A 12605-nucleotide genomic window follows, 5' to 3' on the forward strand; every position below is an offset into this window, starting at 1 on the left:
ATGCTATCCTTAATGAGATAAGGCAGGCACGAGGAAGAAGAGGTTTTTAGGAAACATGAATTCCATTTGGGACATGTTTGGTTTGAGGAGCTTGTGGTTTGAAGGGGAGGTGTCCATTAGGTAGTTTAATGTACAGGTTTGCCTTTTGAGATACAGTTCTTGGGCTAGAGTTAATGGATTTAGAATTCATTATCAACTGCAGTTAAAAATCAAGGGAGTGGATGGGAGTACAAACAAGAGCATTAGAGTGAGAAGAAAGTAAAGGCAAACAGAATGGGGGACCCTCTTGCGTTTAAGGGTAGGCAGGGGAGGGGATGCCTGCAAAGGAGAGGACACGTGGCCGAGTCCCAGGATAACCGGGATGGTGGGATTTCAGGAAGCCCAGGGAGGGGTTTCTAGAAGAGGAGAGTGACCACAAGTGTTAGGTGCTAAGGGGAATCCACATAAATTAGGTTCTTTATAAACATAAATATAAAAGATACTTATTTATATAAATGTAAATAAGAGTTTATTTACATGGTCACTGGTGACTTTTACCAGAACATTTTCGGTGCCGTATTGGGTTACAAGCCAGATATTGGTAAGTTAAGAGGAAATTGGGAGATGATCCTTGAGGATTCAGGAGGTGGGTCACACAGTTACTCTACCCTGAAACCTGGATGTCCTTCTTGATGACTTCTGCTTCACTCCCACATCTGGTCAGACACTGAGTCTGGCATGAAAGGGGGTGCCTGAGTACGACCTTGAGACTTAGACTTTCTGGGTTTGAATCCTGGCTTCATTACTGATAAACTGTGAAACCCAAGGCGAGGTATTCAATCTGGCTGTGCTTCGGGTTCCTCTCCTAGGCATGGGGATAATAAAAGTATCTACAGATTCTTACAGGTTTGAATGAGTAAAGTGTTTAGTGTATAGTGTAGTGCCTGGCATATAAAAAGCTCTCAGTGATTGGTAGCTGTGTTGAATCCTAAGTATCTTTTGGATGTATTCTCCCTGGATTTCTGTAATATATTTTTTAGGACAGGTTTATTGTGGTACAATTTACATACATAAAATTCATCTGTTTTCTGTATACAACACTTCCTAATAAATTTACTAAGTTGTGCAGCCATCACCACACTCCAGTTTGAGAGCATTTTCATCACCCGGGTAAGCTCTCTCGTGCCCACTTACAGTTAATCCCCACTCCCGCCCAGGCCCTAGGTAAGCACTTACCTACTTCCTGTCTAGATAGAGTTGCCTTTTCTGGGCAGTTCATATAAATGGGATTATATAATATGAGGCCTTTTTCGTCTGGCTACCTTCACTTTAATTGTTTTTTTAGGTTTATATATGTCGTACCATATATCAGAACTTCATTTCTTTCTATTGCTGAATTGTATTCCATGGGATGGGTACATGATGTTTGTTTATCCTTTCACCAGTAGATGGACATCAGTTTGTTTCCACTCTTGCTATTATGAATAATGCTGCTGTGAACATCCTTGTGCACATCATCGTGTGGACATATGCTTAATGGCTTCTTAAGTGGTCCTTTAGCGTCCTTCGGGGTCGTCCTGCTTCTGTGCTTGTCCGTACCCCTTCAGTCTGTTCCATCTACTGTAGCTAGAGTGACTTTTTTTTTTTTTTTTTTTTTTAAAAGTTGGATTGTGTTATTACCATGCTTAAGATCAATCGGTAGTACCCAGGATCAAGTTCAAACTCCTTAATTTGGAAGGGCTTACTAAGAGTACTCAAAATCTAAAGTCTTATTTCTCTCCCCACCTTCTCTTTTACTAAGCCTCCTCTCCAGCTCCCTACTTCAGCCATTCTTTTACTCTTTCATTTCGTTTCTTTCATTTATTTAACCCTTCATTCAACTAACTAGGCTTATTGAGGCTCTGGGGATATAATCATAGACAGGACAGCAGCATCCTTGCTTTCATGGAGCTTTCTAGTGCGAAAGGGAGACAGTAAACAAGAAAGCATCAGGTAGTGGTAAGTGCTATAAAGAAAATAAAACAGGTTGATATGACAGAATCGTGGGACTGATAACTCTTAATCTCCAGACCTAAGTATTTCCTCAGAGCCTCTGCCCTATTGCCAACTGCTTGCTTGTTATCTCCTCTTGATATCTCTATAATGGTGGCAAGGCCTGTTTCTCATATCTTCCTTCATGCGTTTCCTTTTTGGAGTACTCTTGTCCTACTCTTCCTAACTTCTGTCCATCTCCCAGCCCCGTGCCCAGCTCCACTCCCGAAGCCAAGCTAGATGCCCTGCCCGTTATGCTTTCTGTGTACTTCGTCGCAGGCTGCTGACGTGAGCAGCGCCCTTTGCATTATATTTAGTGCCTGATGAGTGTCAATTTCTTCTACTCCACCGTAAGCAATGTGACGATTGTTGAATACCTGAAATCTAGCCTAGTTCCTGGCACATAGTTGGTACATAATAAAATCTGTCGAAGGGCTGATTGTGGTTAGTCTTGAGGGAGGGTGGGATACCACTTCCTTTGAAACTGGAAGGAAGGAAGGAGCTAAGTCCTGTTGCATGCATGAATTAATTTGTAGAATTAGCGGAGGAAAGTCAAAGGAGTTCTGATGGCTTACATTTTCTCAGAGATTACAATTTAGTGCACAGTATAAAGTGAGAAGAAGAGTTATGTATAATGAGCAATTAGAGCATTAGAAGAAATAAAGAAGTAATGCTGAGAAGTGCATCTTGAAATCTTAAAAGATGTTCTTACTCGTTTTTAGTGTTTTAGCTATTGGATTTAGCCTAATTTCTTTAGGCCTTTTGTTATACATGTTGATACGGATGATTAAATTACTTGGATGCTATTGCACTGTTTTCTTGTTCTTTATAATTGATTATATTTTGATGTTGCTTTTTCAGCTTTCAGAAAATGTGATTGATCGTATGAAGGAAACCTCTCCATCTGGCTCAAAGTCTCAGCGGTATTCTGGTGCTTATGGTGCCTCAGGTATTTCAGAATTTTAATTTTAGATTTTTTAGTGAAAACATTAAGTGGTAAAAATTCTCTTGATAGTCAGGTTCCTCTGCACGTCTATCTTTTGTTATTAGGATGTTCGACTTTTTATAGGGAATATTAGAAATTAGGATCAGGGTTTCTTTTAAAACATTTTGCACTAAAATTAGAATTAATGTATTTTCAAACAGTCTTTGGAAATTTTTTTCTCATCCAGCTCCTGAATCCTCTGTTAGGTTTTAGAAAGTTACTTCATGTCTTTTTTGTGTAAAGTAGATTACTTATAGGGATATTAGAAATTGAGGAGTAAATATTTATAAAAAAAAAAAAACATTGCACTCATAAAATATTGATTTACTGGTTCTAAATTGTGAACGATCTGCAATGATTTTATTTTCTGTTTCTTTTAAAATTATAAACAGTTTATTCCTTTACGGTTTTCATTATCGATGAAAATATAGTTAAATGAAATCTATAGAGAATTATTAAGCCTCATTTTATCTGTGGATTCTGCAGGATAAGAGACTATTTCTCATTCTTTTCTTCTCTCCTACCTAATTCATTTATTCATCCAGATAATATTTACTGAGCACTGGCTACGTGCCTGGCACTGTTCTTGTCATTGCCCAGTTTGATGAATGAACATGCTGTCTATTGGCGAAATAACAATAAGAAAATAGTCAGTATGATTAACCTTGGGCTACATGAGAATTTTCTGTGCTTATTAGAATGGGATATTGTGTGGTAAATCTGGCTACAGACTAAAATACACTGAGAAAGATGAGATGCTGCCCAGATGCCATTCCTATCTGCAGTTGTGATCTTCTTACTAAACATTAACTCAGTGGCTACGGATTGAGCTTGATTGAGCTTTTCGTATGTTTAGAGCAGAAGGTACCCAGTAAATAAGAAATAGTTCTTGTCCTTTTGCAATTTCTTGCTTAGTAGGAGCCACAAGAAGTATCCATAGTTCATTAACGTTAGAAAGTGGCCACTCCCTCCCTGCTGGAAAGCCTTTCTCTGGCTTTTGGGCAGTACTCTTGGTTTTTCTCCTGTCATACTTGCATCCTCAGAATCCTCTTTGTTGATTTCTGCTGAGTAATCCCATCTAATTGTATACCTTTTGAATCATTATGTAGATGCTTGTGACTCCCAAAATTATGTCTCCAGGCCTCATCTCTTCCTCAAACTCGACTTAGACAGCTGCCTATATGAAAATCTTCGAATGATTTTTCACATCTTTTTCTTCTCCAGAGTTGCTTCTGCTCTCCATCTTGCCCAGTAAAAGGCACAGGTAGTCAAACCCCAAACCTGGGATTTGTTCGTGTTCCTTTTCCCTTATTCCTTACATTAGGCCATTAGCCATTCTTGTCAAGTCCATCTCTAAAACATGTCCGTATGTGTTCTTCCACGTCTTTCTTCACTGCTGCAGTGCCAATCCAGAGAACCAGCATCTTTTTACCTTGTCTTCTGCACAAGCCTCTTAACTGGCTCCCTACTTCCACTCCCTACTCCCTTACGCTTTGCTATGCACATGAAAGCCTCAGCAATTTTTTAAAAAAGAAAAGTTTATGTCATATCCCAGTGGCGGATTTCTATGGTACATAGAATATAACTTGAACTACTTTCCTTAGACTCCAAGGTAGACCATGACCCATCCTTTCTGCTTTTCCAATGTCATCTTTTAATATATAGATATTTTTACAATTGGAATTTGATCTAAATATGATTTGTTTTAGATAGTTTTTTCTTACTCTATTAAGGAGATAGGATGATGATGATGAAGAAGATGATGAAATAATAATGATATAGTGATAAATAATGCTTAAATAGTGTTTATTATATGCCACATACTCTGCTGAATCCTATATATGTCTTGCTTAGTCCTTATTACCTTACGAGGCAGGTATTGTTATTACCCCATTTTACCTAGAAGGAAACCGAGACTTGAGGTGATTAGTTAGCTTGCCCAGTCACACAGCTGGTAAGTAACGGAGGTCATAGTTGAATTCAAGTGACTCCAGAGAAAATGCTGTTAACCACTCTGTTTTATTATAATTTGAAAGACACCTTATTTCGTTCGTAGAAAGGATGTGATGGAAACTAGGTGGAGGGAAAGCGCCGCCTGTCAGAGATGCTCTGCTTGAGTTCAGGAAAGAACATTATATCTAAAAGTGACCGTTGGTTCTTCTAGCTTTTTCCCATGCTGGCTCTTGGTTAAGAGTGAGTCGAAGGAGAGAAAGCGTTTTCCCTCTTGGGTTGTCTTCTTCAACCCTCTGAGAGATGGGTGTGGGTAGATAGGGTTTCTATAAATAGTGCTCACTCTATGGCCCGCAGAGCTTGACACTAGCATTGTGATGAGCTCTGGCCACACTGAGGATCCCGTGATGAGGCTGGGCACTGAGCACTCTTTGCATGCCACCTGGTGCTTTGGTGGTCACAATAGAGCTACGCTCTCTAACTGATAGCCATTAGTCATACATATGTGGCCTTAAGATTTAAATTAAAATGAAATAAAATGAAAGTCTCAGCTCCTCAGTTGCACTAGTCACATTCAGTGCTCAGTAACCACATGTGGCTAGCGGCTGCCATATTGGATAGTGCAGACGTAGGGCATTTTTATTGTCGTTTGTACAGCTCTAATCTAGACTGTATCAGCGCGTGGCATCGTGCACTTCATCGGATGATTTTAATGATATAGCGACTGAGGTTAGGGAGCTAGATGGCCCTGTGTGTTTGTGAATCTCGTTTCCTGCCTTTTCCACATCCCTGCTCCCCCAGGATTGTGGGTAAATGGAGACATCAGGGAGCGTTTCCCTGAGCTATACTGTCTTCACCTCAGTCTGTGGCACCGCTTCCTAACCTGTGTGTTACCAGTGTACTAGAGGTATCAGTTCCTTAGACTCAGAGTAGCTGGGGCACATCTGTACACACTGTGAGGAGCCGTAGAGATTCAATCTGCACCTTAATGTGAGAAAGGCTCCATGAGGCTAATAGTATAGGTTCTTGGAATATAACATTTCCCTTAGCCATTCCAACCCAACCCAAGAAAAGAGCAAAGATCTGACATGCTGTTTTGAAATGTTCCTTTAGGTTAAGAAAGCAGTTAGACTGTGCAAATTAACAAAGATTTATTCTTCCTACAATTAAAAAAATATGTGTATGAAACTAGAAAGCCTTAAAGTTTATGTTCTTTTATGCATTTGTTTCATTTGGGGGTTTTGTTAGTACTCAATAATACATTTCTTAAGATTTATAATATAGATGTGTTATGAAATAATTTTTCAAGTCTATAAAAATATATTGATAAAAATGTCACCAGCCTTTTCTACATTTCTCAGTGTCAACTGAATTATATATTAAATGTGAGTTGAATTTTTAATATTTATTAAAATGCTTTATTCCTCACAGGACTCTAATTCATATGAACCCTAGGCTATTCATATGTGTGAATATAGGGCAGCGTATTTGATGGACTGAGAGTCCTAGGATTTTTGTATATAGAAAGTAAATTTTGTCATATGTATAGTTTTGAGAATATAATTTATTCTGTAAGAAAGTGAGTTCCTTTAAAGACTTTACTGAAACTATTTTCCCCAAACCTTGAACTAGATCAATGACTCGTTGCAATAAGTATTTGCATGTAAAGCTGTTAGGCAAAATAATATACTATGTGACATGCAGCAGATTGTAATGCCACTTTAATAAATGAATGTGCTCTAAAGAAATTAACTGTGTCCTTGCTGCCTCAAATTCTTTGCTGTGTAATGTGTTATCTCATTCATATTGGTTTGCTTTTTATACCAGGACATTTTTTAAAAAGGCTGACATAAGGGGATATCATTGCACATACCTATAAACCTACCTTTTCATTAACATCTTGCATCTTTTGATTTTAAAAATTAATGTTGAATATTGGTTTTTTTCCTTTCCACCCTGATCCTTTAGTTTTTCTGGCTTAACGTGAGGTCAGATGCCTCATGTTTAGCTCCACCTCATGCTGAGGAAACTCTGTCTGGGAATCAGTATGAATGACCAGGGAGGAGATATTAGGAGGCCACTAGCAAGTTTCTCTGTAAATTCCTTTGTGATTTGCCAGTTTGTGTTCAGTATATCACCGACATCACTAAGTATTTGGCATTCTTAACAAGTTGCAGGAAACCAATTTAAGGAGGAAATAGCACAGCTCAAACTAAATAGTCAATTTAGGGAAACAGATTCCTCTACATGTTCTATGTATTTTTTCCCCAGAATCTGGCCTTCCTAGTTATTTTTAAGCAGCGTTTTTAGGGCTCATTGAGACATAATACTGTAGGGGGAGTTCACAGTAAACAAGCTGTGCTTGTTCCTTTGACCTGAGTTACAAGAACTGAAGGGAGTTAGAATATCTCAGTCTCCAACTTTTAATATATAAAGCTTTGTGGATGCCACTGTCTCAGCTTTGCACTTTTCTTGTGTGCTGTAATAGATAATTTGCCTGAAAGTTCCTAAAAGGAAGAAATGTGTAAACTCTATTGATTTAAAGGTATGATTTAAATAAAATTCTCTAGTCAGTATAGTTCGTCCTTAGAAAGAAATCCATAAACAGTCTACAAGGAATGGATGGTTGAACTCATGCTGTTCTATCAGTTAACATCTTCGACATCAAGAAACTATTATTGTGGTCAAAGCATATTTAACATTATAGTGTGGTTAGTAAGTTTAGTCCCCTTCATCTGCTCATGACATTTTTGAGTGGGTGAATGAATATGTAAATGGGGAGAATATATGAGAGGCATAGCGAGCGCTTTAGGAATTTAGACAACGAAGGTCAAGGGAAGTGGCCTTGAGCCAGACCTTGAGGATAAGAGGGATGGGGCATGTTGCTGTCGAAGCTGTTCCTGTCAGAGTTAGTACGCAGAGCAGATTAATTCAGATAGAGGGTTTTTCTGTCAGTGTTGGGGTCTCATGGGTAGTGAAGTTAAAGGGTTATCCTGTAGGGCCTAGCAACCTACTGAGCTGCTCTATTTAATTTTAAGACGCAAGTTTAGAAAATTGCATTAGTTGCTACTTTTCACATAAACTCAGACATTAATAACATTTTTATGGCTGAAAATGCAGTGCTGATTTTCTCATTGATATTTTTATATTTAACAAACAAATCTAAATGGTAAGAATGTTTTCCACCATAGCACTAAATAAAACTATTTTCATTTTTATGAAAAAAATTAGCCATAAGCATTTTTACTTGTCCTCAATTGGACCTGTATAAAAAAAAAAAAAAAAAAAAAAAAAAGGAAAAAACAAGAAAAAGCAGCCCTCTGCTCGAGGCAGAGTAGTGGTACATCAGACCATTTCTCAGCAGGGAAGGCGAAGTGATGCAGGCGGGCTCGTGGAAGGGTATGGACAGTCCGAGTTGGAATTTGAGATAGGGAAGACGGCAGCGACATGGTCAAGACCGAAGAGGCAGAAGCAGAGGAGGATTTGGGCGGATTTGGTAACTAAGCCTACGAGGCTGGTTGGCGGCAGTCCGTGACTCGTTCTTCAGTCCTCCCTCCCCTGGCCTACGGCACTTTCCTTGTGCCACTTGATTCCTCACTCTTTGTGCTATATTTATTTTTGAGAAACCAGCACACATTTAAACTCACTTAATTTTGAAATTGAGGAGAGAGCATAGAAGACTTAAAAAAATGGGACAGCAAATCACCGACAACACAGTTTATCTTTCATGGTATTTTGGGCTGATGACGGGGGGAGGGGAGGGGGGCTTGGGGCGGGGGGTGGTCATGCAGAAAAGAAAAAGCCGCAGCGGTGGAGGAAACGAGTTGTGGGGGAGAGAAGCTCGGGAGGTTCCAAAGGGTTAGTGAGCCACACCTCTCAGTAGTTTTCTGTGACTTGGGACTTCTGCCCTTTGATTTCTTAGTTCACTGATTGGCCAGTGGCCTTAGATGCTCATCAGATCTTCAGAGGCCCCTGCGCCATGACTGCTCTAGTGGAATTTACTTTGTGTTAGTGCTTCCAAGTGGCATGAAATCAAGTGGGTGAGAAATTCCCTTCTCGTTCCTAAATTTCTAGAAAGAAGCTGTTGTCTTGTTAGGTGCATTGCATACTTAGATCAGAAATATAGGAATGCCATGTAGTCACAGTTCGCAAGGGCTGGAAAGAAGCAACTTCAGTGACCATGGGGGAAAAAAGAGAGAAGCTGTATTAACATACCCGTTTTTGGCCACAGTGCATTTTGGACACTAAAGTAAATTGTGGGATAGCAGATTGTATTTTCTCATAGAACTGTTATTATTGGTTATAACAATTAAGTCATGGATATATCATAAGCTATAAAGAGAAAACAACTGTAAATTTTGTAATTACATTTCAAGGTTTATAAAATAAAATATCACACCCCGGTTATATAAGTAGCTCTAACGATTATACAGTATAAAACATACATAAAAATACTCTTTTTGATTTAATTTTAATATGCCAGTTATAAATTACACACTTGATTAACAATATTTTTGCCTTTCTTGGAACTTGATAGAATTCGAGGACATCTGGATGGCCCAGATCTCTTAAAATAAATTGCCCAAGAGTTTTAAATGTACGTTGTTCCTACTGCAAGCAGAGGTTTTCAGAATCAATCCATTGACCCTTCCAGCTGTCAACCAAATAGTAGGTTATTGTTGTTGATGATGCTTTCCTTGTAAAAAAAAAAAAAAACATTAAAAAAAATAGGGTCTGACGTAGCATTTCATTTCTTTCCTTTACCCTTTTCTGTCTCCCGCAGTTTATTTAGAATTATTCCTACGATGCTCTCTGTATTAGGCCAAATCTGTTCTACCTGGGAATAATAAGTGCTTTTAGATCCCCCTTTTAAACCTGTTCTTCCCCCATGGCTACTTGACACTTTGTTGACAGCTGTCATGGTACTTGAACATTCCTTGAAAAGCCTTGGGAACCCATGGGATCATTATGGTAAGGTTCTTCAGACTTTTTCACAGGGTTACTGTGGCATGCTTAAGAGAATATTCTGGTTTTGCATGCCCTGGTTCCCCTGACTGCGTGGTTAAGTGAAATATAGGTTTTAATTGGCCAGCATCAAAAGATTGGAGTTTGAAATTATGGTATAGGGCAGTGATGATAACCATCTCCTTGCTTTAGGCATCAGGTGGTTAGAACATCTCACAGATTGCATGAGGAGGCCGGAGGTAGATAGCTGCTGAAAGCCAGGGTGTGGACTTTGTTGGCGGAGGAGCGGGAGGGACTTACTTTGTCTGAGAAAAGAATCCTGATCCTCGCTTCACGCCCCCTTGCTCTTTTCTGGCTTTATTTTATTTTTTGCTGGCCCGCCCCCATTGTGTTAACAGTCATGAGAGGGACACCCTCGGGCCTTGCTCCATATCTCATGAGTAGCAGTAAGGCTCTGCATTTTCATTTCTCTGTTTTTAAGTTTTATAATTACTCCCGCGCCTGGTGTCATTGCCCTAGACTGGCCACCAGCATCTGTCTCCTGCCTTGTTCTCACGGTCTCTAGCTTGGGGTCGCTGCCTGCAGTTTTGCATTCCCCATTTTATCCTCACTGTAGTCCTAATAATCTTACCAAAGCGTGAAACTGATCATGTCATTCTTTCACTTAAAGCTTGAGAGTCTCCAGACCCTTCGTCTTCGGGTGATGAAATTTCTTTTACATAGCCAGCGAGGTCCTACGCATTCTATCTCCTACTTCGGTCTCCTACATCATCTCCAAACCTGTTTCTCTCATGTTGGACTTGCTTATAGAGACTTTTTCTTCAGCACCGTCTTTTAAAAATTACAAGTGTGCGGAAGTAGTAGCCAGGGAGAGGGGCCCCGATTTGCAAACATCCATGTGGAGATTCATGTCCCACTCCTAGTTACTTAGTTTAGAAAAGAAGTCAAGTCTGCGTAGCCTCTCCAAGGCTGGGGGAGGGCTGAAGGACTTTAGGATTTTTCCATCTACGATCCTCCGCTCTCAAGCCCTCCTCACTTTCCTTCTCCGGTGTGTCAGAGTTAGTCTGCCGTGAGTCCTTTTGCCCTGGGATTTTAGGGTAGGAGGGTGGGGGTAGGTTGGGTTAGGTTAAGGTGTCTGGGCCTAGGGCTCTGACTTGGAATAACAGCCGCGTAGCTGGCCGCCTCCCCTAGGAGTGCCCCTTGCTGTCCTGCAAGTACGCCTCCTCCTCTCCATCTTGTCTCCCGGGGGCTGGCCGCGCCCCTGCTGGATCTCAAGATCCAACTCAGCCATACGCTTTTTCTTTCTGAAAGGGTGGTCTCTCTGCTCTCACTCACTTCCTCAAGTCCCTGGGGCCAGCTCTTCAAAGCCTGGGGGTTTTGGGGCCCGGAAGCTCAGGGACTTGGAGGTTTGGTTTGGCTTCCGTTTAGGGATTTGAAGGAAGACCCACTGCTCCTGTCCTCTGAACTCAGAGACCAGGGAGCTGGTTCCCAGTGTGTTTAGACCATACGTAAATAGCTAAGATTAACTAACAATGATTAAATAAAAAAACTTTTGAGAATTTGGCTTAGCTCCTCTGGGCGATTACCCAGTGTACCCTATTTTCACCTTATTGCCATGTGCTACAGTAATGATAATGCATACAACTATTTCAGATTGGTTTTGACAGTTGCACTCCGGTCTTCAGATAAAATTAGGCTTGCTGTTGACATAAGAGTCATGTCATGACTTTTAAAAATAAGGTAAAACATCAATTGCTATATGTCATTTTTGAGGATGGGCCCAAAGAATGATATGAAAATCAGTTACTGTAATTGGGATAGATGTGATTTAAATAAAAAAATATTAAAGCAGTATTTAAGATTGACATTTCCCCCAAAACATTTTTATTGTTTTACTAATGCCACCAGCTGGGTTATGGATTCTGAATATCATCTTTATAATTATTTAAACAAGTTACTTTAACAAATTGTTGTTATTCTAACAAAATACCCTCAACAGCCCTCAGTTTCTTTCCCTTCTCGAAACTCGTGCTTTTAGTAAGAAGAGCTGGCTTTAACCCTGCGTATGTGCACAGTTGTGGACCTGGTAAGGCTGATCAGTGGTTTTTTGTCTGCTAGGAAAAATGAGGTGGGCTGAAGCAGCATTTGTTTGTCTGCACTATAGACACCCATTGGGCACGGTGTTTTTCTTTAATTTTTCTAAATAACATGTTGACTTCTTTGGGAATCTCATGAGATTGAGCCTATAAATTGCTTTTGTGACATCTTTATAAAACTTACCGATAGCTTAATATTCTCTCTCAGAAACTTTTTAGAGTGCTTATGATAAGGTTATGGGATGTTATAATCCTCTTTTTATGATTTTTTTTTGACCTTTGACATAGTTTAGCTTTTTAAATAAAAAATCTTTAAGAAAAAACATGAACTGCATAATTAACAGTGTTCGTCAAGCCTGGTAAACAGGTTATATTTTGATTGAGAACTGCCCTCTTCTTTCCATCCAAGTAAAATTCTTTTACTTGAACTGCCCCAGCGTCCTCCCTGGTGCTCAGGGCTGCAGCACGAGGAGGCGTGGTTTGTGGCAGGCCAACCAGACCCAGGTTGAGCAGCAAAGGCCGACCGAAGTCACCGCCTCTGCTTTGCCAGCTGTGATGGACGCCGACCTTTCAGAAACACTGTTCCAGAGGAAATGAAC

The 12605-nt window shown here is 40.0% G+C and overlaps 1 protein-coding gene across 2 annotated transcripts in view; it reads left to right on the forward strand.

Moving 5' to 3' along the window:
- CHCHD3 (coiled-coil-helix-coiled-coil-helix domain containing 3) overlaps window positions 1–12605 on the forward strand; it is a 250871-nt gene that overhangs the window by 8141 nt on the left and 230125 nt on the right. For both annotated transcript variants that reach the window (XM_036230910.1, XM_016148746.2), the window contains exon 2: window positions 2872–2959. In XM_036230910.1, the coding sequence (XP_036086803.1) occupies window positions 2872–2959 (88 nt within the window). The remainder of the gene's footprint in view (window positions 1–2871; window positions 2960–12605) is intronic.

This window comes from Rousettus aegyptiacus, unplaced genomic scaffold (assembly GCF_014176215.1).
Source record: "Rousettus aegyptiacus isolate mRouAeg1 unplaced genomic scaffold, mRouAeg1.p scaffold_m13_p_13, whole genome shotgun sequence".
NCBI classification, from domain to species: Eukaryota; Metazoa; Chordata; class Mammalia; order Chiroptera; family Pteropodidae; genus Rousettus; species Rousettus aegyptiacus.